The sequence below is a fragment of the Suncus etruscus genome, chromosome 15 (assembly GCF_024139225.1).
Source record: "Suncus etruscus isolate mSunEtr1 chromosome 15, mSunEtr1.pri.cur, whole genome shotgun sequence".
In the NCBI taxonomy this organism is placed as follows: domain Eukaryota; kingdom Metazoa; phylum Chordata; class Mammalia; order Eulipotyphla; family Soricidae; genus Suncus; species Suncus etruscus.
The window spans coordinates 87,136,532-87,164,205 of NC_064862.1; the positions used below are offsets into that span (position 1 = coordinate 87,136,532).

A 27,674-nucleotide genomic window follows, 5' to 3' on the forward strand; every position below is an offset into this window, starting at 1 on the left:
CTTTCTAGTGTCACCTCATGTGTGTGTGTGTGTGTGTGTGTGAGAGAGAGAGAGAAAGAGAGAGAGAGAGAGAGAGGGAGAGAGAGAGAGAGAGGGAGAGAGAGAGAGAGAGAGGAGAGGGAGAGAGAGAGAGGAGAGAGGGGGGGGGGGGGGAGAGACATGATCTACTTTGAAAAAGTTGCCTGAGGAACGGAGCGAGCAGGTAGGGCATTTGATTTGCATGCAACCAACCCAGGTACGATTCCCGGCATCTCGTAGGGTCCCCCATGAGTACCACCAAGAGTAATTCCTGAGTGCTGAGCCAGGAGTAACCGTTGGGCACCTCATCCTCTCCCTTTCTAGATTCTAGCTCCTACTTGATTGGCTTCATTGATTGACTCTTTCCAAGTTAGCTTCCTCCCTCACCGGATGTTTGTGCATCCTGCCCCGAAGATGGAGCAGGGCAGGGTCCAAGTCTTGTGCCTCAAACTACCTCAGAGTCTAGAAGAGCGCCTGGCACACAGCCAGCGTTTGCTCAATAGCACAGGTGTCTGCCCGCTGCCCCTCTCGTTGCCTGTTATCTGTGGGGCAGGAATTGCCCTCTTTCACCCATCCTGGCTCCTCCCCTACTTTTCTTTTTTTTCTTTTTCCTTTTTTTTTTTTTTTTTTTTTGGTTTTTGGGCCACACCCGGTGATGCTCAGGGGTTACTCCTGGCTATGCGCTCAGAAGTCACTCCTGGCTTGCCTCCCCTACTTTTCTACTTTTGCTCCCATCCCTTCTTCCAACGGTCATCGGGAAATTTAACTGACTTGTCTCTGCCCTAAATCCCATCCTTCCCTCCCCAACTAATCAGAGCACTGTTAGGGACTCATTTCTGTGCCCCAAAGCAAGGCACGAGCCAGAGAAAACTGGGACTGGGCATTTTTAAGAAGGAAGTGGGGTGGGTGGGCAGAGCAATAGCACAGCTGGTAGGGCATTTGCCTTGTATGAGGCTGACCTGGGTCCAATCCTCAGCATCCCATAGGGTTCCCCCACACACACACCAGACTGCCAGGAGTGATTGCAGACAAGCCAGAAGGAATCCCTGAGGCCAATGAGTGTAGCCAAAATCAAACAAACAAAGAAAAAATAGTGCAGGGGTTAAAGGCTTGCATGTGATTGAGCCCTTCCCATCCACACATGTGGTACCCCACCCCACCCCTGCAACTGCTAGAAGTGATCCCTGAGCACAGAGACAGGAGTAGGCCTGGAGTATCACTGGGTGTGACAGGAAGGAAGGAAGGAAGGAAGGAAGGAAGGAAGGAAGGAAGGAAGGGAGGGAGGAAGAAGGAAGGAAGGAAGGAAGAAGGAAGGAAGGAGGGAGGGAGGTAGGGGGAAGGGAGGGAGGGATGAGGGAGGAGAGGGAGGAAGGGAGGGAGGGAAGGAAGGGAAGGGAAGGAAGGGAAGGGAAGGGAAGGGAAGGAAGAAAGGAGGGAGGGAAGGAAGGAAGGGAGGGAGGAAGGGAAGGAAGGAAGGGAAGGAAGGAGGGAGGGAGGAAGGGAAGGAAGGAAGGGAGGAAGGGAAGGAAGGAAGGAAGGAAGGGAAGGGAAGGAAGGAGGGAGGGAGGGAAGGAAGGGAGGGAGGAAGGGAAGGAAGGAAGGGAGGAAGGGAAGGAAGGAGGAAGGGAAGCAAGGATGGAGGGAAGGAAGGAAGGAAGGAGGAAGGGAAGGAAGGAGGGAGGGAAGGAAGGAAGGAAGGAGGGAGGGAAGGGAGGGAGGGAGGGAAGGAAGGAAGGAGGGAGGGAAGGGAGGGAGAGAAGGAGGGAAGGAGGGAAGGAAGGAGGAAGGAAGGAGGGAGAGAAGGAAGGAAGGAGGGAAGGAGGGAAGGAAAGAGGGAGGGTAGGAAGGAAGGAAGGAGGGAGGGAAGGAAGGGAGGAAGGGAGGGAAGGAAAGAAGGAAGGAAGGAGGAGAGGAGGGAAGGAAGGAAGGAAGGAAGGGAGGGAGGAAGGGAGGGAGGGAGGGAGGAAGGAAGGGAGGGAGGGAGGAAGGAAGGAAGGGAGGGAGGGAGGGAAGGAGGGAGGAAGGAAGGGAGGGAGGGAGGGAGGAAGGGAGGGAGGAAGGGACGGAAGGGAAGGAAGAAAGGAGGGAGGGAAGGAAGGGAGGGAGGGAGGAAGGGAAGGAAGGAAGAAGGAAGGGAAGGAAGGAGGGAGGAGGGAAGGAAGGAAGGAGGAAGGGAAGGAAGGAGGAAGGAGGGAAGGGAGGGAGGGAAGGAAGGGAGGGAGGGAGGGAAGGAAGGAAGGGAGGAAGGGAAGGAAGGAAGGGAAGGAAGGAGGGAGGGAGGGAGGGAAGGAAGGGAGGGAGGAAGGGAAGGAAGGAAGGGAGGAAGGGAAGGAAGGAGGGAGAGGAGGGAAGGAAGGAAGGAAGGAAGGAAGGAAGGAAGGAAGGAAGGAAGGAAGGCAGGACGGAAGGCAGGAAGGAAGGAAGGAAGGAAGGAAGGAAGGAAGAGAGAAAGAGAGAAAAGAAAACCCAGGGCTGGAGCAATAGTACAGCAGGTCAGGTCAGCAGGCAATAGTACAGCAGGCCTTATACATGGTCAACCAGGATTCGATCCCTGGCATAGGACCATAGGATCCCCCAAACCTCTCCAGGAGTGATTCCTGAGAGCAGAGCCAGCAGTAAGGCCTGAGCACCAAGTATAGCCAAAAAGAACCCAAGGCCAAACAGGAAGTGCCCTGCCATCCAGGAGACACACCTGACCTTCAGGTATGTGGTGCCTGGAGCCAACTTCTGGCCTCATGCCCGCCCCTAAAGTCACCTCTCAGCCCTTGGCTGTCATGAGTCAGGAAACAGGAATGCTGCAAGCCTAGTCAGGCAGGGAAACTAGGGGGGGAACAAGCCTGAGGGGGGTGGAAAGTGGGACACAAACACCCCCACCCCATTCCCTGGTGAGAGGATCAAAGACATCAGCCAGTTTGGAACACTTGAACTTGATCTTGGTCATGGAATGAATCAACTTCCAAATCCATGTGGGATGTCGGGATCAAACCCAAGTCGGCCCTGTTCAAGGCAAACACCCTTCCAGCTGTGTTATCACTCTGACCCCATCAGTGAAGTTCTTTGTTTTTTCCCTAGAAGGCTCGGGATAAAGTTGCCTTTCAAGATCCCATGGGTCCTGTGATATCTGTCTTGAGGGCAAGGAAGGGCTGGCTGTCACTCTGAAAAAATAAATGTTCCCATTTTCCAGATGTGCAACACAGAGTCTGTCACCTTGAATGAATTAGTTCATCCCTGCCACTGTCTGCCTCCAGGAGTTCCATGCAGCTGTCACAGGATGAGGATTTTGTCCGTCAGCCTTGGTACCATGGTCCTCTGTCACGCCAGGTACACCCTTTGCAGACGTGTTGGGTCATGGAGGGTGGAATTAGGTTCAAACTCTGTTAGAAGCTGAGTGGCTGGATTGGGGGGAGCTTGTTTGAATGTGGTTGGTCCAGGTTTGATCCCCAGTACCCTATCGCCTCTTCTGCGCACTTCCAGAAGTAATTCCTGAGCATTGCTGGGTGTGGCCAAAAAAAGATTGGCATTGTAGCCAATTTATCTATTTATTGGGTCACTTTCTTTTTTCTTTTCTTTTCTTTTGGCATTTTGGCTTTTTGGGTCACACCCGGCAGCGCTCAGGAGTTACTCCACACTCCACGCTCAGAAAATCGCCCCTGGCAGGCAGCCCCCATATGGGATGCCGGCATTCGAACCACTGTCCTTCTGTGTTGCAAGTCAGCCCCTGAAGAGGTTGACTGATGGAGGGATGGAGGATGAGGTCTTTCCCCTCCAGCTCCTAGCACGCGTCTGCCACCCCGTCCAGCCGACGGTTCTGAGGTGAAACGGCGGGTAAACAGCTTGCAGACAGCCAGGCTTGTGGAAATATTAGCTTTATTCGGTGGACAAGACTGAAGTCCAAACACTCAGCATAAGTTCCAGCCAAAAGCCTCTCGCCTTTCACAGACCCTTGTTTTTATCCCCCAGAATCAGGTGGAAGCAGAATCAGGTACTACCCTAGGGTGGGGGCAGAATGCCAGGTCACACCCTAGGGTAGGGCACAATCACCGATCAGATCAGGTTAGGTTCAGTCACATAATAATCCCCTAAAATATTTACATACACAACACTTCTGCATGAAAGGCAAATGCCTTACCTCCATGCTATCTCTCTTTGGGAGGGTGTCGAGGATGGTGAGGGAATCTGCTGACAAGGCTAATGCCTCCTCTTGATGGCTATCTGAAGAGAGAGAGGTCTGGTGTTGGGGCTGGAGGGATAGCAGCAGCTAGGGAATTTGTCTTGCACAGGGTGAACCAGGGTTTGATCCCCATCAACCCATGAGGTTCCCCAAGCACCGCCAGAAGTGATTGATCTCTGAGTGCAGAGCTGGGAATAATCCTGAGAATTGTCAGGTGTGAACAGAGAGAAAGAGAGAGGGGGGAGGGAGAGAGAGAGAGAAAGCAAGACAGAGCTAATGATTCTTGCTGCTTAATTTTGATCAGGGATTAAATGAGGTCCCTATGTTCTTCTCCGAGGGTGAGGCTTATGCCTGCATCCTCTGCAAGACTTGTTAAGTGCCCCCCTAGACCCCATTTCCAAACTTGCAGTTTTCATTTGGTGCCCTAAAATATGTACCTTACTTAAACACCAGCCACAGAGTCTGGCATATGACTCCTCAAAAATTGTGGGAGATTTTTTGGAGGGGGCATCTGTTTAGGAGGATCCCTCTAATAATTTCCCCAGAGCCACCTTTGTACAGCCAAGCCCAGTGCTTACATTCAGTTTGGAAGTTGCATCAGTGTGCGTCCACTAGCAGTAGTAACAAATATCCCCAAGACAAACAACCCCTCAGCACAACATAGCTTCAGACCTCCAGAAGCAGGTTAGCCCAGTATAGGTAACCTGCATAGAAACTGTCAGATTGTGCAGGAAGATCATAAGGACCAGGTCCGTAGGGACATTTTTCATTAGAATCAACCCCATTGGCCAGATCTGTTCGTGTTTGTGTGTCATATGGCAGTGCTCAGGGTTTACTCCTGACTCTTCACTCAGGATTCACTCAGTGTGCTTGAACCATAGGGGGGTGCCAGGGATTGAACCCTGGTTCCCCCAGTGCATAGCAAACACCCTAGTCTCTGTACAGTCACTAGTCCCACTGGCCTGGTTTTGGTCACGTGACAGATCCACACTGCAAGGGGTCCTGGGAAATGTAGTCCAGCTGTGGCTACCTAGAAAAGTGGCCCTGATTTGGTGCAAAAGGGCCCAATCTGGGTTAGGCAATCATTGATAGGGAACCACCATTAACTATGGCTCTCTCATTAATTATGTCTAATCTCCACCCCCACCCCCACCCCCAGAAGGCGGAATCTCTTCTCCAACGAGATGGCGACTTTCTGGTGCGGGCCTCCGGGTCCCATAGGGGCCAGCATGTAATCTCTTGCCGCTGGCGGGGCTCGGCCCTACATTTCGAAGTGCTCCGTGTGCTTCTGCGTCCCCGACCTGGCCGGCCTGCTGCCCTCTTTCAGCTGGAGGACGAGCGATTCGCCAGCCTTCCCGAGCTGGTCCGGAGCTATGTCAGTGGCCAGCGGCCACTGTCGCAGGCCACGGGGGCTGTGGCCTCCAGGTCAGTAATACGACATGGGCCCATTGGACGGAGTCTCAGCGAGGACACCCTCCTAGACAGCCCTGCTCTGGAAGGGCCTCTCAGGTACTGGCTTCCCTGCCCCTCACGACCCCACAATGATGCACTAAATCTCATTGGGGATCAATTGGGTCTTGGGATAGAGTGAGATTCCATGTATTTTGGGGGCTCACCTCTATTTCCTAGACACTCAAAGAATCTTTCAGAATGTTCAGGGGTTAAGGACCCTACTTTGCTTGCAACTACTTCCTTTGCATCCCCAATAGGACCTATGCCCACCCCCTTAAAAAAATCCCACTTTTAGCACTGTGATTTTTGTTTATTGTGTTTTGATTTTTTGTTGGTTTTTTTTTGTTTGTTTTGGGTCACACCCAGCAGCGCTTAGGGGTTACTCCTGGCTCTATGCTCAGAAATCGCTGCTCTCAGGCTCGGGGGACCATATGGGATGCTAGGATACGAACCAATGACCTTCTGCATGAAAGGCAAATGCCTTACCTCCATGCTATCTCTCCGGCCCCTGTTGTGTTTTGATTTTGGATCTTTTGGAGGGGTTGCCATACTCAACAGTGCTCAGGGGTTACTCCTGTCTGCTCGCAATCAGGGGTCATTACTGGCAGTTCTCAGGGGACCGACCATCTCCATCTAATACTGAGGATCGAACCTGGGTTGGCCGCATGCAAGGCAAACATCCTCCCTGCTGTGCAATCACTCTGGCCCCTGATTTTGGTTTATGGGTCACATCTGCAAGTGCTTAGGTGAATCCTGGCTCTGCATTCCTTGTGGGGTTCAGGGAACTCTGGGGTACCAGGTATTGAACCTGAGTCACGTCCTCGTGTAAGGAAGTGCCTTCCCCACTGTCCTATGGCTCCCTACCCCCAATTGCAATTTGGATAGGTAAATGTAGGGGTTTGTGGGTGACAGGCGGGGCTGCCCTGCTCAGAATGGGCTCCCCTCTCTCCTGCTCATCTCTACCCCGAGGACTAGAAGTGGTGTGACAGTCAACCCGAAGGTTTGAATTCTCTGGGACAGTGTTCAAGTACTCACTTTGGATCAGGTGAGGTTTTAAACTGGCTGCTCTCTGTGGGTGAGCCCCAACAATCAGGCCTTCCCTCAAAGTTGTCTCAGCTGGGTAAAAGTGATAGCACAGCGGAGAGGTGTTTGCTTTGTATAGGACCAATCCGGATTCTGTCATCCCCACAATCCCATAGGGTCCCCCGTGCCTGTCAGGAGTGACTTCTGAGAGCAAAGCAGGAGTAACCCCTGAGTGCCACTGGTGTCCCCCCAAAATAAAACAACAACAAAAAGTTGTCTCAGCATTTCAAAAACATCCAGAAATTTTATAGGGGCAATTTATAAAAAAAAAAAAAAAAGGCAAACTTAGAGGGCTGGAGAGGTAGTTCAGTGGGGAAAAGTGCTATCCTTGTACATGGGTTCAATCTCCAGCATCCCATATAGACCCTGGATTCCCCACCACCACCAGGAATGATTCCTGAGCACAGAACTGGAGTAAGAGCTGCAGGGTGTGACTCAAAAATCCACAAACAAACAAACAAATACAAATAAAACAGCTGCAGTGAAATATTTCAGGGTTACCTGGCTAGCAGCTGAATGGAGCAGCTACACTGGAGGGCAGCGATGCCTAAATTCTTTTTTTTTTTGTTTTGTTTTTGGGCCACACCCGGCGGTGCTCAGGGGTTACTCCTGGCTGTCTGCTCAGAAATAGCTCCTGGCAGGCACGGGAGACATATGGGACACGGGATTCAAACCAACCACCTTAGGTTCTGGATCGGCTGCTTGCAAGGCAAGCACCGCTGTGCTATCTCTCCGGGCCCAATGCCTAAATTCTTGACACTCCTATCTGCCCAGCTGCCTTCTCCCTGTGCCCCCTACCCCAGGAGCCGCTGGAATGCCCCCGAGTCTATCACAACGGACCGGAAGTGACCCCATGTTACTCCAAGTCCCTACTCCCCTGGAAACTCTTGATGGCAGCCTTATGGCCTCGGACGGGCAACTACATACCACGCCGCCCACCAAGCCCCTTCGTGTGCCCTCCCTGGTGCTGCCAAAGACTTCGGGACACTCTCCAATTTACTGTGAGCTGGTACCACGAGTGCCCGTGACCCAGAGAACACCCCCTGACCACAGCCACAGCCAACCCCAGACCCAGTGGTGGGAGGTGGCCGTCGAGGAAGAGGAGGACAAAGAGGAAGGTGAGGACAAGGAGGAAGACAGGTATTTTGCAAGACCTCAGGGAGACATCACCTTCTGCCCTCCTGAGGAGTCCTGTGACCTGCTGGGCCCCCAAAACAGGCCCCTGGACCCCCAAGTCCTGAAGAAGCTCAGGGAGCTGTTTCTGCAACACCACGCAGAGAGCACTGCCTTGCATTTGCTTCTCTTAGACTGCCAGGTAGGCCACTTGCCCGCCAGTCACTCACCCCCCTCCAAGCCAAGAGCACCTCAGTGCGCCTCACCTACCCCCCCATTACCCCCCTCCAGGCCACAGGTGTCTTGGGAGTGTCCAAGGCCCATAGAGGCCCCATTAGGGTCACCTCTGGCCTGGAGCTGCTCACGCTGCCCCATGGGCATCGCTTGCGGGTGGAAATATTGGAAAGGTGAGTGCTCCCCCCTTTGGACCCTCATCCTGGGGGCCCCCCATTCCCACACCTGCAGGGAAAGGAGGGGGATGCGCCTGCATTAGGGGCTCCTCTCCCTTTGCCCGCAGACCCTGTGTCTCATCCCACCCCTGCCCACAGGTACGAAGCCCTCTCTCTAGCCGCAGCCTTGGCGGTGCTCGGGTGCACGGGGTCCCTGGAGGAGCGATCGGCCGCCCTGCGGGGCCTGGTGGAGCTGGCACTGGCCCTGCGCCCCGGGGCGGCGGGGGACCTGCCCGGCCTGGCTGCCGTCATGAACGCCCTGCTCCTGCCCCAGGTGCGCAGCGGTGCGGTGCGCGCGGGGAAGCCGAGGGTGTGGGCAGGCAGGAGGGAGCCTGCAGGGCTGACCCGGCCTCCCGGGGTTCTGGGGATCTGATGCCCTAAAGGTGTCCCGCTTGGAGCGCACCTGGCGCCACCTCCGAAGATGCCACACCGAGGCGGCGCTGGCCTTCGAGCAGGAGCTGAAGCCGCTGATGCGAGCGCTGGATGAAGGCGAAGGTCAGTGGGGGGAGAGGGAAAGGGAGCCCCACCTGCAATATGGGGGTTCTGGGACCCTGGTTGGTTTGTTGTGTTTTGTTTTCTTTGGGGGACGGGGAGGTGATCCCCAGCGATGCTCAGGACCGAGACTCCTTGCTCGGCTAAAGAATCATCACTTCCAGTGTGGTGCTCAGGGGACCCAGTAGGATGCCTGGGATCGAACCCGCGTCTGCAGCGTGCAAGGCAAACGCCCTCCCAGGGCTGTACTAACTCACTTAGAGCTTCCTGAATCAGCTCTAAGCTCCGCCCACGCTCTAGACTCCGCCCAGGCTCCTGCTATGGACACGCCCCCGCACCAGGCCCCGCCCAGACTCCTTTTAAGGACCAGTCCCTGGTTTAGGCCCAGTCAAGCTCCTATTATGGGTCGCCCTTGCACCAGGCTCCGCCCAGGCTCCTGCTATGGGCACGCCCCCTTCCTTGACCCCACCCAGGGCCCTGTTAAGGACAAGTCCTTGCTTTAGGCCACGCCCCTCTAGACTCTGCACCTGCACCAAGCTCCGCCCAGGCTCCTGTTATGGACCCGCCCCTCTCTAGACTCCGCCTCTACACTAGGCCCCGCCCAGGGTCATGTTAAGGACAAGCCTACGCTTTGGGCCATGCCCCCTCTCTAGGCTCCGCCTCTGCACCAGGCCCCGCCCAGACTCATGCTATGGACCCGCCCCTTTCTAGGCTCCGCCTTTACACCAGGCCCCGCCCAGGGTCCTGCTACAGACAAGCCTCTGCTTTAGGTCCCGCCCCACACCAGGCCCCGCCCAGTTTCCTGCTGTGGACCCGCCCCTCCCTAGGCTCCGCCCCACGCCAGGCCCCGCCCAGGCTCCTTAAGGACAAGTCCCTGGTTTAGGCCACGCCCCGTTATAGGCCACGCCCCTCAGCCAGGCCCCTTGTCTATCTCATCTTCACTCTAGCCGCGCTTGTTTTTTGCTTAAACTTGTCCCTGCACTGGGCCGCACCCTAGAGCGGGATCCAGCTCAGTGCTAGGCTCCACCTCGCCTCCTTCCCTTCCCCGTAGGCCCCGCCCCTTCCTTCCCCTTCAGCCTTGAACCCCGCCCACGCCGGTCACTGGCCCCGCCCACGTCTCCTAAACCACGCCCCAGCGGCTTCAACTCTAAGCCCGTCCCCTGGTGTGGTGGCTCCGGTCCGGGGTCCCGTCGGGGCCCAGCCCTCTCCCCCGCCCCTGCTCCCCGGAGTTCCCAACCTTTCCCCGCAGGGCCCGCCGAGCCGGGCGAGGTGGTGCTGCCGCACGTGGCCCCCCGTGGTGCGCCTGCTGGAGGGCGAGGAGCTGCCCAGCCGCGGGCCGCTGGACGAGAGCTGCGAGCGGCTGCTGTGGACCCTGCAGGGGGCGCGACAGATGGCCTGGGACGCGCCCCAGTTCCGCGAGGTGGCGGCCCGGCGCCTGCGAGGTGAGCGAGCTTTGGAGATGCACCCCGCGTGGGGCGTGGGCCCCTCCCGAGCCCCCCGGCCCTGCCTTCCAAGGGTGCACGACCCCGCCTTCGGGGTGGGGGTCCCTACCGCAGGCCCTCACCAAAAGAAAGAGGTTGAGGGGGACTGTGGACTTAGCCTCCTCCCTCGGCCCGCCCTGCCCCAGGACCCCCAGGGACACTCGCTTCCATCTTCCTGCACCATCGCCCCAGCCGAGCACCAAGAGCCCATAAATCATCCCACCCCCCCCCCGCCACACCCTGTGCCCCCCATTACCTGAGTCAGTCCCTCTGGCCCTGGCAGGGTCAAAGTCCCGGGGAGCAAGCAGGTGGGCGGGGCTACATCTAGACCACGCCCACACGTCCCGGCTAACCACGCCCAGGAAAACATTTGGTGAGTGGGCGGGGATACACCTAGGCCACGCCCCACATATCCCCGCTAGTCACGCCCTAGGAGAAAACAGTCGTGTGCGCAGGGCCACGCCCCGGGAGAGACCGGGTGGGCGTGGCTATATCTAAGCCACGCCCCATCCCTGGCTCCGCCCCCAGGATTCCACCCACACCCAGAACTGAGTGCAGCCCTGAGCACCCACTTCGTCCGGAGGCTGCTCTGGGGCAGCCAAGGGGCTGGAGCTCCCCGGGCCTCTCGTGTCCAGAAGTTTCACCATGTCCTCAGCGTCCTGTCCCAGCGCCTGGAGCCTGATGATTGCTGACCTCAACCAACTCTCCTCATGAGATTGGAGGCCTGTTTGCAAGCATCTCTCTTGCACCCTCAAAATGAATGAGAGGACATGGGGGGGTGGTAGGAGGAAGGGAGGGTGTTTTCCTCCTTCAGTTAAAAAAATATGAGCCAGGTATCTGGAAAGGCCAGACAACACCCCCAGCTCTGCACAGCTCCCTGCACTCGACCAACAAGGTGGCTCTGAGGGCAAGAGGGCAGAGTTCAGAAGACTGAAGTGCTGCGTTACCTCCTGTCAGTCGCTTGATTTCTCTGTGCCTGCCACAATGGGATTAAAGCGTGACCCTTTAATGCGATGGAGATGGGCAAGATTGTTCTTCTCAATAAGCTGCGGTGAAGAGAAAAGGCGTACTGCACCTTCCTACACTAGTCACCGAATAGACCCAATTTCTGCCCCCTCTCACTGTAATACTTTTAAAAACAGGGGAGCAGTAATAGTATAGCGGGTCAGGCGTTTGTCTTGTACACAGCAGCCCCAGCTTCAGTCCTGGGGATCCCATATAGTTTCCTGAGCACTACTATGATTAATAATTAATAATATGAGTGCAGAGCCAGGAGTAACCCCCAAGCATCACCAGGGTGACGCTGGAAAAAAATCGTCTGAATTTTGAAATGAAATGACTCAAAGGGCCAGGAGTGCTTTGTAGGATCCCCTGGTTTGATCTCCAGCAATGCATGGTGCCCCAAAACATCTAGCCATGAGGTTTGGCCCCCAAACCAAAGGTATACACACACACCCACAACATCCTACTGTCCCCAAGAGAAACTCTCCAGTCCCAGAACTTTATATAATTTTTCTCTTTTATATATAAAACACAACGGCCCTGGCCAAAAGGCAGGAAGAAAAAAAATCAGACATGAGTATGTACATCGGTGGTTGGAAGGCACAGCGGGTCGAACTGGGGTGTGGTGGGATCTGGGGGGCAGCAGGATATACAGAACTCAGTCGAAGCCACGGTGGGGGGTGGCGGGGAGGGAGCGGAAATAAAGTGCTTAGGTCGTGGGGCGCCCCGTGGCCCAGAAGCAGCAGCCACCGCGCCCTCCCCCTGGCACCCCAGGGAGGGGTTCAGTTAAGCGTGACCCGGAGATAGGAGGTGGGCACGTAGCCCTCTGCCCCCTGTTTCCGCCGCACTCGGGTCCAGCCGTCCCCTTTGTCTTCTTCCATTAAGCTGAGATCTTCGCCCTCGGTCATGGAGACGGTGCCCTCACTGGACCCTGGGGTGAGAGGGAAATAAAGGGGTGCTTGGGGGCTGGAGTAATAACACAGTGGGGAAGGCATTTGCCTTCCAAACAGGAAACCTGGGTTCGCTCCCCAGTATCCCATAGGGTTCCCTGAGCCAGGAGTAGTAACCCCTGAGCATTGCCTAGTGTGGCCCCCCAAAAATTTGTAAAAGGGGGTGCTTGATGCAAATCTCCTTTGCTTGCAAACTCCCTGGATGTGTGTGGAGCTGGGATCAGTGCTGGAACCAGGATCGGTGCATGCTAGGCAAAGCTCCTTATTCACCCTTTGTTAATAAGGTCCACTTTATGCAACTTTTAAGAAATCTGACTCTGAAAAGAGGGGCCAGAGCAGAGAGCACAGTGGGGAGGGTGTTTGCCTAGCACAGTGGCCAACCCGGGTTCCATCCCTAGAATCCCATATGGTCCCCCAAGCCTGCCAGGAGTAATTTCTGAACGAAGAGTAATGCCTGAGAGCCACCAGGTGTGGCCTCAAAACAAACAAAATAAAGAAATCCAGAGAAGGGGCCGGGAAGGTGGCGCTAGAGGTAAGGTGTCTGCCTTACAAGCGCTAGCCAAGGAACGGACCGCGGTTCGATCCCCCGGCGTCCCATATGGTCCCCCCAAGCCAGGAGCGATTTCTGAGCACATAGCCAGGAATAACCCCTGAGCATCAAACGGGTGTGGCCCAAAAAAAAAAAAAAATCCAGAGAGGGGCAGGGAGATAGTATAAGGCAGGGGTCTCAAACTCATTTACTTGGGGGCCGCAGGAGGCAAAGTCGGGGTGATCCTTGAGTGCAAAGTAGTAAGCCTTGAACACTGGGGCGTGTGACCCAAACAACTTAAACAAAACAAAAAAAAGATTCCTCTAGGGCAGGGCCACAAAATGTTGCACGGAGGGCCGCAAACAGCCCTCGGGCCATGAGTTTGAGACCCCTGGTATAAGGAGTTAATAAAGGCACTTTCCTTGTATGTGAAAGAACCGAGTTCACTTTTCAGCACTGCAGAGGCCTGAGCCTCCCCAGGAGTGATCCCTGAGCACCCAAATGGTTAGGGTTTAGGGCTAAGGTTAGGTTTAGTTTTAGGCTTAGGGCTCACTTTAGGATTAGGTTTTAGGGTTTATTTTATTGTTAGTGTTAGGGTAAGATTTTGAGAAATTTTTGGTTTGGTTTTGTTTGGGCCACACCCAGCAGTGCTCAGAGGTTACTCTTGGCTCTGCACTCAGAAATCGTTCCTGGCAGACTTGGGGGACCATGTGGATGCCGGGGATTGAACCCAGGTCTGTCCTGTGTCAGCCACGTGCAAGGCAAATGACCTACCACTGTGCTACCAGTCCAGCTCCTAGAGTATTAGTTTTAGAGTTAGGTTATAGGATTTTATTGTTAGGGTAAGGGTTTGGGTTAGGGTTAAGGTTAGTTTTAGGGTTAGGGTAAGGGTTTGGGTTAGTTTATAAGGTTTGTTATTGGGTTAGGATTAGTCTTAAGTTTACAGTTAGTATTATATTAGGGCTAGAGCACCCTAAAAACTAATAAAAGGGGCCCGGAGAGATAGCACAGCGGCGTTTGCCTTGCAAGCAGCCGATCCAGGACCAAAGGTGGTTGGTTCAAATCCCGGTGTCCCATATGGTCCCCTGTGCCTGCCAGGAGCTATTTCTGAGCCGACAGCCAGGAGTAACCCCTGAGCACCGATGGGTGTGGCCCAAAAACCAAAAAAAAAAAAAAACAAAAAAACCTAATAAAAGGGGATGTGCTGGGAGATAATATAGGGGTAAATGTGTACCTCGAATATGCTTGACCTGAATCTAACCTTACTACCACATCTGAGCATGACCAGATATGACTGTCTCTAGTGGTTTCAGAACCGCAGGATCCAAGTAACCCCCACATTGTCCCTCAGCCTAACTGGTCAAGTATCCCCAGGACTGACCCCCAGGTCCCTGAAGCACCACTTAAAAGTCCTACATTGGGGCCGGGCGGTGGCGCTAAAGGTAAGGTGCCTGCCTTGCCTGCGCTAACCTTGGACGGACCGCGGTTCGATCCCCCGGTGTCCCATATGGTCCCCCAAGCCAGGAGCGACTTCTGAGCACATAGCCAGGAGTAACCCCTGAGCGTTACTGGGTGTGGCCCAAAAACCAAAAAAAAAAAAAAAAGTCCTACATAAGGAGCCAACACAAGAGTACAGCGAGGACAGCACTGGCCTTGCATGAAGCCAAGGCTGGTTCGATCTCCAGCATCCCATAGAGTCCCTTCAGCCCCGCCAGGGGGAATTCCTGAGCACAGAGCCTCGAGTCAGCGCTGGACATTGCTGGATGTGCCCCCCCCTACCAAATAAGAAAGCCCTACACACCTCCAGAAAAGAAACCGAGGGTTAAGGGGCCCCACCCCAAGCCACCAGCACCACCCCCTTCCCACAAGCTGCCCAGACCTTCGAAGTGGTAAATGGCCACACAGTGACCTATAGGGGTGCCCGGCTCCTCTTCGAAGTCCTCATCAAACTCTGTGTAGATGGGGGTGTCTGGGCCTTCCTCTGAGGGGGGCTCTTCGGAGCTGAATGGGTATGGAGTGGAGGAACAGCAGAGCCAAGGTAAGGACAGGGAGTGACTGGGGGGAGGGGGTGCCCGGTGGATCCCACTCCCACCCCCCTGCTCACCTCTCCTTATTGTTCTGGGACCCACTATTGGTGCTGCTGTTGCTGCTGCTGTCAGGGGGGGCACTGGCCGGGGGGTCAGGGGGCCGAGGGTGACGGCTCAGACTGTCCCCCCGGTTGCTCAGCACCCGGGTTTCGGCTTCTGCCAGCCACGCCTTAAAGAAGGGGTAGGGAGTCGGGGTGGGGGACTGAGCAGTCACTTCCGAGGGGTGAGCCCAGTATGAGGCTCGGAGGTTCCCCGGGACAGAGGCCTCTGCACACCCAGGGTGGTGATGAGAAACAGCTGGAGCCCCCCCCCCTTGCAGTCCCCCCTATCCCGTGGTGACTCAGCATGGTCCGGGCTCCACCCCTCCCCAGGGTCCGTCCTGACCTCATATTTCTGCACGTCCTGTTTGAGCCTCTCGATGTTGCTCAAGGTTTCTGCAATCCGAGGCTCCAAGCTGGCAGGGTCCCCCATCTGGGGTGTCTTTTCATAGACATCCTTCATTTTCTTTAGGGCTTCCCTGGGATGGGGCAGAAAGATGAGAAAGAAGGGACACAGGGTTATTTATAGCCCCAACAGCTAATGATGAATCAACTTTAAGAAAGAATGAAGGAAGGAGGAAAGAAAGGAAAGAAAGAAGAAAAGAAAAAGAAGGAAGAAAGAAGAAAGAGAAGGGAAGGAAAGCAAGCAAGAACGAAAAAAGAGAATGAAAGAAAGAAAAAAGGAAGGAAGGAAGGAAGGAAGGAAGGAAGGAAGGAAGGAAGGAAGGAAGGAAGGAAGGAAGGAAGGAAGGAATTAAGTATGGCCCAAAAACCTACCTCCCCTCCCTCCCTCCCTCCCTCCCTCCTCCCTCCCTCCCTCTCTCTCTCTCTCTCTCTCTCTCTCTCTCTCTCTCTCTCTCTCTCTCTCTCTCTCTCTCTAAAAAACAGGGTCTGGGAACTAGTACAGCAGGGAAGGCATTTATTGACCCGGGTTCAACCCCCGGCATTCCTTGTGATTCCCAGAACAGCGCCAGAAGTGATTCCTGTGTCCAGAGTCACAAGTAAACCCTGAGGGGCTGGAGCAGTGGTGCAAGTGGTAGTGCATTTGCCTTGCACACACACACGGCTGACCTAGGATGGACTAGGGTTTGATCCCCTGGCTTCCTATATGGTCCCCAAGCCAGGAGTAGTTTCTGAGCACACAGGCAGGAGTAACCCCTAAGCGTCACCAGGTATGCCCAAAAACCAAAAAAAAAAAAAAAAAAAAAGAAGTAAACCCCAAGAACCGCCAGGTGTAGCCCAAAAACAAACTAAAAAGAAGAAAAGAGGATCACAGAGATAGGACTGAGCATCGAGCACTGGCTTTGCATGTGGGATCCAATCATGGCACCCCATAAGATTCCCCCAAACTTATGCAGTGATATATTTAAAATATACATAGGGGCCAGAGCAATAGTACAGCAGGGAGGGCCTTTGCCTTGCATGCTGCCGACCCAGGTTTGATCCCGGCATCTCATATGGTTCCCCGACCAGCCAGGAGTGATCCCTGAGCAGAGAGCCAGAAGTCAGCCCTGAGCATTACCGAGTATGACCCCAAACAAGCAAATATAATTCCAAACCAGTTACTTCATGAGTACTTGACTGGGTGGTAGATGCTGTTCCCAGCATTGGGCTCAAAGTACCAAGAAATAGGATAGCCAGGACTGGGGTCAGGCTCAGGGGCTCTTAGGACAGGGGATAGAACATTTGCCTTGCGCGTAGCTGACTCATGTTCGATCCCCGGCATTCCAGAGAATTCCCTGTTGTCTGCCAGGAGTGATTCCTGAGTGCAGTCAGGAGTAAACCCTAAATATCACTGGGTGTGACCCAAAAACAAATGAAAGTGGATGAGAGCCACATGCAAGGCAAGCCTCCTCCCTGCTGTACCATTACGTCAGTTGGTTTTCCCCCAGCATCTCATATGGGCCCCCAAGCCTGACAGGAGTGATCCTTGAATGCAGAGCCAGGAGTCAGCCCTGAGCATCACTGGGTGTGGCCAAAAAAAACCCAAACAATAAAAATTAATACAGGGTGATTTAATACCCTGGTCTGTCTCTCAAGACACCCCACTCCCTCCCTCTTTCTCTTTAATTTCTTTTTTCTGACGGGAGGTTTAGGCCACACCCGGTGGTGTTCAGGCATCATGCTTGGCAGGCTCAAGGGACCATATGGGATGCTGGGAATCAAACCTGGGTCCGTCCCAGGTCGGCTGCATGCAAGGCAAATGCCTTACTGCTGTGCTATAGCTCCGGCCCTCTCTAGTTTTTTTTTTTTTTTTTTTTGGGGGGGGGAGTTTTTGGCCACAACCTACAGTGCTCAGGCATTGCTCCTGGCTCTGCATTCAGGAATCATTCCTGGCAGGCTTGGGGGCCCATATGAGATGCTGGGGATCAAACCTGGGTCAGCTGCATGCAAGGTAAACATTGTCCCTGCACTAGTATCGCTCCAGCTTGTGTGTGTGTGTGTGTGTGTGTGTGTGTGTGTGTATGATATATATGTATATATATATATATATATATATATATATATATATATATATATATATATATATAATTAAATACATCATTGCATAGGTTTGAAGAAGGATTTTCTGCAACTAAGCCATATATCCTATAAAACAAGCCTGTCTTTGGTTTTCTCAAATGCTTGCTGCTGGGAAAAAGTAGAAATTGCAGCAGCCACTGAATAAGCTAAAGGGAGGCAGCCGGTTCAGCTTTCTTTTTCTGTCTGCTGGAATGACTCACAAGGTGAAAGTGGCTCTTCTAAGTGTGGAAACAAGCCCTTCTCGAGCCCTGGTGGTGGTGGGGGGCAGGGGGGGGGGGACCTGGGACTTGTTTGAGGTGTGATAGGAATCTTGGGAGCCTCACAGAATGGGGGATCCAAGTTACTTGCCTGCTCCTCTCACATATCCCTCCTCCAACCCCCTCCCCCCCCATCTCACCTCTGGTCCACCTCCTTCTGCAGCTCCCGGTTTCGTTCCTCCAGCTGTTGCTGAAGACGCTTCCTCTGCTGCTCGGGGGGCAAATGGCTAAAATCCTCTGTGGCCACGGTCTGCAGAGTTGAGGGGTCAGAGAGCAAGGAGCTGAATGTGGGTTCATGCAGAGTCCCCTGCATCCTGGCTAGAAGGTGCTCCTAAGACATACCTACTAGTCCTTCCTTCCCACCCCAGCTTTGGTTGAAGGCTTTTTTTTTGGAGGGGGTCCCAAGGCCATGCATGAGCGAAGCAGGTACATGGTGGAGCTCTGGGGAGGAACTGGGGTGGCCCCACCTGCGGCAGGAAGCGAGCCCAGGATCCCGCCGCCCAGTCGGCCACTTGGTGGACTGGGACACCCCCTTTTCTCTGTTGCCTCCCCCCCAAAAGAAGTCGGTTGCAGTTGGAGGGGGGCCTCAACTTACCCCACGGCCTCCTCGAAAGCTGCGGAAGGATGCTAGCCGGGGTTTGACCGACTTACTGATCTCATTCAGTATGGCCAAGGGGTCGAGGCCGGAGCGGGGGGATGGGGGTCCGTTAGGTGACACCGAGGGCAGGGGAGCCCCCCGGGGGGAGAGGGATGGGGGGCACAGCTACCGGCGGGGGCCGGGGAGGAGTTGGATCAGGAACAGTGGGGTGGATTAGAGTGAAGGCGGATGGATGAATGGTGGATGGATGGAGAAAGAAACGGACACATTGAGTAAGAGAGAGAGAAGAGAGAAAGAGAGAGAAGGGAGAGAGAGGAAAAACACAAAATGGAGAAGAGGAGAAAACAGAAACAAAACAAACAACAATGAAAGAAAAATACCAGTAAGAAAACCACAACTTAAGATGTACAATCACATAGAAAATAAAAATTCATGCGAAGAACAGAACAAAAGCTGGGGTGAGGGGAAGCTGTGACTGTGACCCAGAAGGCCAGCCCCTTCCTGTCCTCATACACCCTGACACCCCGTGTTTAGGGTCCATTAGCTAGAACAGGGTGTGGGGGGGGTTCCCTGTGTTTCCTCCTCCCCCCAGGTTTCTGGGCTCATAACCTTTGTTTGTTTACTTTTATTTGGGGGGGTCAGACCACACCCATCGGTACTGATTCCTGGCTCTGCACTCAGGGATCCCCTCTGGCCAGGATCTCCCGCTGACAGTGCTCGGGAGATCCCAAGGGGGTGCCGGAAATCAAACCCGGTTCAGCCACCTGCAAGGCCAGCACCCTCTCTTCCCTGCTGTCTGTCCTATCAAGCCAGCCTTGGGCTCACAGTCTTAAAAGAAAAAGGGGGAGCCCGGACAGCTGATTGGGGGGGGGTTCAGACAGGTTCTGTGGGGTGGAGAGGGGGCAAGTTGACAAGCATGTGTGGATGGAGGAAGGGTCCAAAGATGGGAAATGTTGAGCTGGGATTACAGCTAGGGCCATCACAGTCACCCAAATATCAGAGTGGGGGATGATAGGGGGTACATGAGGGGATGGAGACACCCAGGTGTCCAGGGAGAACCCTGAATAGTTTAAAGCCAAAGGGGGTAAAAATACCCACCCTAAAGATTTTATTTCAGAGGGGAGGGAACGGGACTCCCTAAGGCCACTGTCTTGAACACCAGCATTCTGGGAAGCTGCAGTCAGGCCCCCTCCCAGTCCCCCCAAACCCCAGGGGACTCCCAGGTCAAAACCCGCCCCGTTTTCCTTCCCTCCAGCCCGGGCCAGCAGCCAAGAGCAAAATTCCTGCCTAGGACTCTGCGTTCTATCGGTGGCGCTGACTCAGGGGGGGCCCCCCCAGCTGCACCCCTGCCGGCTACACTCACACCCCACCTCCTGGGGCCCCTCCCGAGGGCCCCGGGCCCCACCTTGTTCTTCTTGCTGAAGGGCCAGAGCTTGGCACGGCTGCGTGCCGGGGTGCGCCCATCCGAAGGGGCACCCAGGCTGCTGTCGGAGGCGGCACGGTTCATGCGTTGGCTGAAATCTTCGAATTCCACATCGCCAGGGCGGGCAAAACCGGATTTGTGCAGCTCCACGAGGACCTGGGAGTCCTGAGGGTGGTATGAGGGAGTGGACGGAGGTGTAGGAGGGTGAGCAAGGGTTCCCCCCACCCCCAGCCAGCCTCCCAACCCAGGGAATCAGCCACCCACGTTCTTGGCATCCACAGCTTCAGCCGCCACTTTCATGCCCTCCAAACACTTGGCAATGATGGGCACCACTTGCAGCTCAGCTTCGGACAAGAGCCCATAGCCTGTGCCCAGGTGGGCGGTCCGGCGTTCGTCCATGTCCTGCAGCTTCTGGGGGTGGCGAAGAGGGGGCACAGAGAGGAGGAGGCTCAGAGGAGCGGCTGACAGCCGGGTGGGTCACTGCAAATCAGATGCAGGGACACAGAATTCCAGGCCCAAGCTGGGGGGTCAGAGAGAGGGTGTGGAGGTCTGGGACAAGGCTCAGTGAAAAAGAATCTAGTTCCTTGTGTTTGTCTGGTTTGGGAGGGCACACCCAACAATGCTCAGGACTGATTCCTGGCTCTGCACTTAGGAATCACTCCTAAGGGGGACTTATGGGAGACTAGGGTTCTAACCCAGGTCAGCCTCCTGCAAGACAAGTGCCTCCCCGCTGGGCTATTGTTCCAGCCCTAGAATCTGGTTTTTGTAGGATCTGGAGTGATAGGGAAGACATTTGCCTTGTCTGCTGCCAACCTGAGTTCCATCCCCGGCATCCCATATCGTGCCTTGAGCCTGCCAGGAGTAATTCCTGAATGCAGACAGGAGTTATTTTTTTTTTTTTATTTTTTATTTTTTTGGTTTTTCAGGCCATACCCGTTTGATGCTCAGGGGTTACTCCTAGCTAAGCGCTCAGAAATATTGCCCCTGTCTTGGGGGGACCACATGGGACACTGAGGGATCGAACCGTGGTCCTTCCATGGCTAGCGCTTGCAAGGCAGACACCTTACCTCCAGCGCCACCTCACCAAGCCCCAGGAGTTATCCTTAAGAGCCACTGGATGTGCCTCCCCCTCTCATAAAAAAGAAGAAGAAGAAAAAAAAACTTGGCTTTTTGGGTCATAGCAAATGCTCAGGGCTGACTTCTGGCTGTGTTCAAAATCATTCCTGTTGGGGCTTAGGAAACCCTCTGTGGTGCCGGGAATTGAACATGGGTGAGCTGCATGCAAGGCAAGTACCTTACCCCTTTGAGATTATTTGTTTTGTTTTGGGGCTACACTGGTGGTGCTCAGGAGTTTTTCCTGGCTCAGAAATCGCTCCTGGCAGGCTCAGGGAACCATATGGGATGTCAAGGATCGAACCGGGATCTGCCCCAGGTCAGCAGCGTACAAGGCAAATGCCCTGCTTGGTGTGCTATCACTCTAGCCCAGGATTTACTCTTGGCCCTGCACTCAGGGATCACTCCTGGCAGGTTTTTAGGGAAACATCTGGGATGCCAGGGATCGTGCAAGGCAAATGCCCTTCCCACTGTTCTATCACTCTGGCCCCTAGCACACAGAATTTAGAAAAGGGGCCAGGCAGATTTCACAACTCTCTGACATTCAGATCTTTGAAGGGGGCCGGCATGGTGGCACTAGAGGTAAGGTGTCTGCCTTGCCAGCGCTAGCCTAGGACGGACTGTGGTTCGATCCCCCGGTGCCCCATATGGTCCCCCAAGCCAGGAGCGACTTCTGAGTGCATAGCCAGGAATAACCCCTGAGCGTCACAGGGTGTGACCCCCCCCCCCAAAAAAAAAAAAAGATCTTTGAAGACAGGGGACTGAAGCGATTATACAGCAGGGAGGGCACTGGCTGACCTGGGTTCAATCCCCTGCATCCCGTATGGTCCCCGATCTTGCCAAGAGTGATTTCTAAGCGCAGAGCCAGGAGTAACCCCTGAGCACTGCCAGTGTGACCCAAAAGCCTCAAATAAAACAAAAATAAAATAAAGCAAAACGAAGAAAAAGAGCTTTGAAGACAAAGTAGATCTAGGGTAGGCAATGCCAGACCCTGGATTGGGATGGGGTGTGTTAAAAATAAAGGGGAGGGGCGAAGTGATAAAACAATGAGGAGAGCATTTGCCTTACAAGTGGCTGACTAATCCAGGTTCAATCACCAACATCTCATAGGCCATCCCAAGCCTGTAAGGAGTGATTTATTTTTTTTTTTGGTTTTTGGTCACACCCTGCGGTGCTCAGGGGTTACTCCTGGCTGTCTGCTCAGAAATAGCTCCTGGCAGGCACGGGGGACCATATGGGACACCAGGGATTCGAACCAACCACCTTTGGTCCTGGATCGGCTGCTTGCAAGGCAAACGCCGCTGTGCTATCTCTCCGGGCCCAAGGAGTGATTTTTTTGTTTTGTTTTGTTTTGTTTTTGGGTCATACCCAGCAGCGCTCAGGGGTTACTCCTGGCTCTATGCTCAGAAATTGCTCCTGGCAGGCACGGGGGACCATATGGGACGCCGGGATTTGAACCACAGACCTTCTGCATGAAAGGCAAATGCCTTACCTCCATGCTATTTCTCCGGCCCCAAGGAGTGATTTCTTACCACAGAACTAGGAGTAACCCCTGAGCCCCGCCAGGTGTGGCCCCTCCAAAAAATAATTTAAATAAATAAAAGAAGGCGGCACGGGGGGGGGGGTACTTTGGAGCACTCACGTCGAATATTTGGGGCATCTGGGAGAAATAAAAGTGGGCCTGGTCCCGGTTGAAGCGCTGTAACTGGGCGGCATACTCGTTTTTGCTTTCTTCTGCCATGTGGCTCCGTAAATGGGCTTGATGCTTGGCCTGGGAAACAGATGTACCAGGGTCGCCACTGGTTCCGGCCTGGCCCCAAACCCAACCTGGGGACAGGGACCCGGCCTCGGCCCTGCCAGCACCTTCTCCACGTCGGCCTTGGTGGCGTTGATGTCCTGGTCTAGTCTTTCAGCTGTTTGGGCTGCTCTCTCGGCCTCTCTGCAGTCTCGCTCAAATTTACGTTTGCTCTGCACCAAGAACAGATCCAGAATGGGGGAATCACCACCCCTTAGTGTGAAGGCCAGGGCACACTCAGGTTCCCAGAAATGGGAGTGAAGGCTTTTTGCACGAAGGAGACCTGGATGAGTTCAATCCCTGGCACAATATATATATATATATATATATATATATATATATTTTTTTTTTTTTGGTTTCAGGGCCATACCCAGCGGCAGTCAAGGGTTACTCCTGGCGCTGTGCTCAGAAATCATGCCTGGCAAGCTTAGGGGAACATATGGGATGCCGGGATCAAACCCAAGTCAGCTGCATGCAAAGCAAATGCCCTAACCACATACATTATTTATTCTTTTATTCTACAAGTCTACAGGGAGTGACCTCTGAGCACAGAGCTGGGAGTACAAAGACCCTGGGTATCACTGGGTGTGCCTCATAAATGAAAACAAAACAAAATAAGGGAAAATAATAAAGAAGTCATGACTTGAGGCTGGAGCAATAGCACAGCAGTGAGGGCATTTGCCTTGCATGGGGGTTGACCTGGGTTCGAACCCTGGCATCCCATACGGTCCCCCAAGCCAGGAGCGATTTCTGAGCACAGAGCCCGGAGTAACCTCTGAGCGCCACTGAGTGTGGCCCAAAAAACAAACAAACACAAAAGAAGTCATGACTTTGGTTGGAGAAATAGCACAGTGGGTAAGCTGCTTGCCTTACATGAGGCAGACTTGGGTTTGATCCCTGGCATCCCATATGGTCCCCAGAGTCCCCTAAGAGTGATTCCTGAGCACAGAACCAGGAATAACTCCTTATCACTGCCACTGGGGGTGCCCCCCAAAATAAAACAGAACAGCTGATAGGGTGCTTGCTTTGCATGCAACCAGCCAAAGCTCAATCCCTAACACCTCATAGGGTCCCCCAAGCCTGCCAGGAGTGAATCCTAAGCATCACTGGGTGTGGCCAAAAATGCAAACAAAAAAGGAATAAATATTATTATAATTATTTTTTACACTTAAAATTTTATTTAAGGGGGCCAGAGCGATAGCATAGTGAGTAGGTCATTTGCCTTGCACACGGCAGACCCAGGTTCAATCCCTGGCATCCCATATAGTCCCCCAAGCCTGCCAGAAATATGTGCGATTTCTGAGCACGGAGCCAGGAGTAACCCCTAAGTACCACTGGATGTGACCCAAACCTCACCAAAAATAATAAAATTAAATTTAAAAAAATTAAATTTTATTTAAAATATATTTAGCGAAAGATAAATATAATTATTTTATAATAAATAAAAATAATATAATTAATATTTAAAGTATCACCATTATTCAGGGCCAAAGTGATAACACAGTGATAGTACAGCAGGTAGGAAGCTGGTCTTGCATGTACCTGACCCAGGTTCGGTCCCAAACACCACAAAGGATCCCCTAAGCTCACTAAAAGTGACCCCTAAATGCAGAGCCTGGAGTAAGCCCTGAATACTGCTGGCTGTGGCCCAAAAAACTAAAAACAAACAAAACAAACAAAAGAGCGGAGCTATAGTACAGTGGGGAAGGTGTTTGCCTTGTACATGGCCAACCCAGGTTCGACCCTCAGCATCCCTACAACATCCCCGGATTCCCAGTAGGACTGATCCCTGATCAGGAGTCGGCCCTGAGAATCACCCTGAGCACCGCTGGCTATGGCCCCCCAAACACAACAAATTACAAAGCAATAATGATAATAATAAAGCCATCCCTTAAATGCAGGAAGAGGAGAATGTCGGAAAGCCAGAGGGAAAGTTGTGGGGGTACATTCCAAGTCCATCCCAGGGATCAGCGATCCTCACCCCACTCTGGGCTGGGGTTCCATCCCCGCCCACCAACTTACATTTTCCAGCTGCTTTAAGCCATTTTCCAGCTGCTGCTGTGCCCGACGACCTTCTTGGAAGTGCTGAAGAAAGAAGAAGTCAGGTTTCCGGCCCCAGTCTGCAGGGGTGCCCCATTGGGAGGGAGACACCCCCCCCCCCCCCGGGAGGGGAATCCCTCACCATCTTCCTCTCCTGTTTCATTTCCTGCGAGTACTTGGCCAGCTCCAGGCAAACCCGGACACTCAAATTCTCCGCGACCAGCTCCCGCTGACCCGCAAAGTCATTCACTTCTTGGAGTATTTGGACAAATGACTGTTGCTGGCTAAACCTGGCCGGGGTGGGGAGACAAGGATCAGTGTCTCTGAGAGCCAGAGTCCCCCCATTACACACACACACACACACACACACAATGATACAGCTCCTCATTTCCTCCAATACCGGCAAAACTACAGGGGTTGGAGTGATAGAGCAGTAGGGAGGGACGCAGCCCATGGGGGTTTCATCCTATGCTATGGTTTGCACCCCATAGCATCCCCCAAACCTGCCAGGAGCACATAGCCAGGAGTCAGTCCTGAGCACAGCACCAGAAGTCAGCCCTGAGTAGAGCTGGGTGTGCCCCCCAAACAAGCAAACAAACAAAAATCTGGGTCCAAATTTCTTTTTTTATTAACTTTATTTATTAATTGATTCATCAGTTTGTTTGTTTGTTTGTTTGTTTTGATTCATCAGTTTTTGGCCCGCACCCAGCAGTACTCAGGGGTTACTCCTGGCTCTGCACTCAGAAATCACCCCTGGCAGGCTGGGAGACCATAAGGCAGGGGTCTCAAAATCAATTTACCTGGGGGCTGCAGGAGGCAAAGTCGGGGTGAGGCAGGGCCACATAAGGGATTTCACACACACAAAAAAGGTAAGCGAATAATCTCGAATACTGCGATATTTGAAGGCCTGCCACGGGCCACAAAATGTTGTACGGAGGGCTGCAAACGGCCAGTGGGCCTCGAGTTTGAGACCCCTGCCATATGGGATGCCAGGAATCGAACCGGATCCCTCCTGGGTTGGCCACATGCAAGGCAAATGCCCTACAGCTGTGCTATCTCTCTGGCCACTGGGTCCAAATTTCTTATCCCCTTGGTGTGGGATGTACTGCCCACCATGGAATCAATAAAAGGGAGACAATTGCTAATGTGGCGTCACCCCCATGGGACCAGGTGTGGCATCCTGTCATAAATGTCAGATTTGTTTGGTTTAATTTTATTTAGCTTCCTTGTTTTCAAAGGGAGAAGCTTTTAGTGTTCATTCACACCAGTTAGTAGAAAAGCCAAGACCCAGAGCTGGAGCGATAGCACAGTGGGGAGGGTGTCTGCCTTGCATATGCTTCGATGCACAGCATCCCATAGGGTCCTCTGAGCACCCCCAGGTGTCAACCCTGAGAGCAGAGCGAGGAGTAACCCCTGAGTAAGGCCAGGTGTGACAAAAAAAGAAAAACCATAAAACCCAAGACTAATCTGGGCTTGGAGCCTGGAGGGCACTTGCTTTGCATGCAGCTGACCCAAATTCAATCCCAGACACCCACAAGTGCAGAAAATAGGCAAAAGCCAGCCTCAACCAAGAGTGGCCTCCAAACAAAAACAAACAAACAATACAAATGGCTAATTTCCTCAAGCAATAGGGAACCCTCCAAGAGCCTCCTGAGGGTTCCACAAGGGAAGAAAATAGAAGCTGAAGCCATCTATCGGTCCATTAGCTAGAATTAGCCTGACATTAGCTAGAATTAGCTAGAAATCCTTCCAGGCGAGCAGGTCTGAGGTCATGAGTTGGATCCCTGGCCCCGCCCACATGTGCACCAGCATGGGATATCTTGAGAATTTAACTGTCAGGAGCACCCAGCAGACACCAGGACAGGTGACCTCCAGAACACAGCAGGGTGTGTGCTGAAGCCAAGCAAGACACAGTGACCAAGCCTAAAAAAAGATAAGTGATTCCAGAGCCCAGGAGTGCCACCCCACCCCCATCCCTACCCTGAGGACCAGTACCACAACACACACACAAACACACACATATGCACACACCCAGCACAGAAACTGTAAATGCAAAACCCCCATGGAGTAGAAAATGGGGAGCAAAGATCTCAACAGCATTGCAGGGTGCAGAAAAAGGTGCATTTAGGGGTCCCAGCTGCAACAACCTGGTCAGTGCATCTAGGCACTGACCACCAGCTCAGAGAGCAGACACTGAACCCCTTTCTGCCCCTCAAAAAAAGGAAAAATAAAACCTCTTAATCCCATGTTGGTCCACCCCTGAACCTCTCCAAACCTTACTTGGATTCTGGGTCATCTTTCGCGGGTCTCTTGGGTAGATACTTTTTCACCAGGCTCCTAGAGGGAAACGAGGGGTGCAAGAGGGCTCAGCCTGGGTGAGTGCACCCCTCTGTGCCCCCCCTCGCCTCCTGAGGGGCCCGGGTTCGAGCCTCACCGCAGCTGCTTGGCGTAAGTCTGTTCCACTTCGGTGCGCTCCTTCACGAACTTCACGTACCGGTCCAAGAGATCCAGGCCCCACTGCGTGTGCCTCTCCAGCACATCGAACTGATCCTGCGTGGCCCAGGAGTGGGGTGTGGGGGTGTGGGGAGTGGGATCAAGACTCAGGATAGTGGGGAACACCCCTAGCAGCCCACCCACTCCACTCCATCTCACCCACCCAGATGAGACCTCTTGGAGTCTCCAAGGCGCAGTGCAGGCGCGCGCAACGGGTTGCCCGGCCCCGCCTTGGGGGTTCTCCCAGCCCCCCCCCCAAATCCCAAACGCCGGAAACCGGAGGGAACCCCCTCCCCTTCCTTTCCCGGTAAGGGCCAAGCTCAGGGCGGGGCCCCAGCCGGACGATCAGGGTCCAACTGTCCATGAGCGCGCGCGGGCCCCCATAGGGCGTGGAGCGGGTGGAAAGGCGGGTAGGGCCTCTATCCAAGCTCCGGCTTCCCTAATCCCCCCCAGTCCAAGATTCCGGAAAATCCGGCCGGCCAGGCGTGAGTCAGGACCAGAGGCATCAGGGTGCACCCGTGCAACTTGCGGGGGGCCCCTCCAAGGCGGGCTGGGGGAGGGGGCAGG

The 27,674-nt window shown here is 53.9% G+C and overlaps 2 protein-coding genes across 3 annotated transcripts in view; one reads left to right on the forward strand and one right to left on the reverse strand.

Annotated features, from left to right (window-relative positions):
- The first annotated feature begins 3,273 nt into the window (after positions 1-3,273).
- SH2D3A (SH2 domain containing 3A) lies at positions 3,274-10,951 on the forward strand. The gene is given in 9 exon segments (XM_049788298.1): positions 3,274-3,339; positions 5,349-5,698; positions 7,499-8,039; positions 8,129-8,244; positions 8,386-8,560; positions 8,670-8,781; positions 10,028-10,068; positions 10,070-10,220; positions 10,788-10,951. Coding segments are annotated over 9 exon segments (1,716 nt in total).
- Positions 10,952-11,760: 809 nt separating this feature from the next.
- Positions 11,761-27,674, reverse strand: part of TRIP10 (thyroid hormone receptor interactor 10) — a 16,840-nt gene continuing 926 nt past the window's right edge. Inside the window, exons 2-15 of one of the 2 annotated variants that reach the window (XM_049789432.1) lie at positions 27,049-27,164; positions 26,895-26,951; positions 24,757-24,904; positions 24,597-24,659; positions 22,643-22,747; positions 22,422-22,550; positions 19,931-20,077; positions 19,649-19,831; positions 18,241-18,408; positions 17,786-17,895; positions 15,212-15,344; positions 14,845-14,996; positions 14,620-14,741; positions 11,761-12,192 (exon numbers count right to left, since the gene is read on the reverse strand). In XM_049789432.1, coding sequence (XP_049645389.1) covers positions 12,044-12,192; positions 14,620-14,741; positions 14,845-14,996; positions 15,212-15,344; positions 17,786-17,895; positions 18,241-18,408; positions 19,649-19,831; positions 19,931-20,077; positions 22,422-22,550; positions 22,643-22,747; positions 24,597-24,659; positions 24,757-24,904; positions 26,895-26,951; positions 27,049-27,164 — 1,782 coding nt within the window. In that variant the 3' untranslated portion in view covers positions 11,761-12,043. The remainder of the gene's footprint in view (positions 12,193-14,619; positions 14,742-14,844; positions 14,997-15,211; positions 15,345-17,785; positions 17,896-18,240; positions 18,409-19,648; positions 19,832-19,930; positions 20,078-22,421; positions 22,551-22,642; positions 22,748-24,596; positions 24,660-24,756; positions 24,905-26,894; positions 26,952-27,048; positions 27,165-27,674) is intronic. The other variant, XM_049789431.1, reaches the window with a different exon arrangement.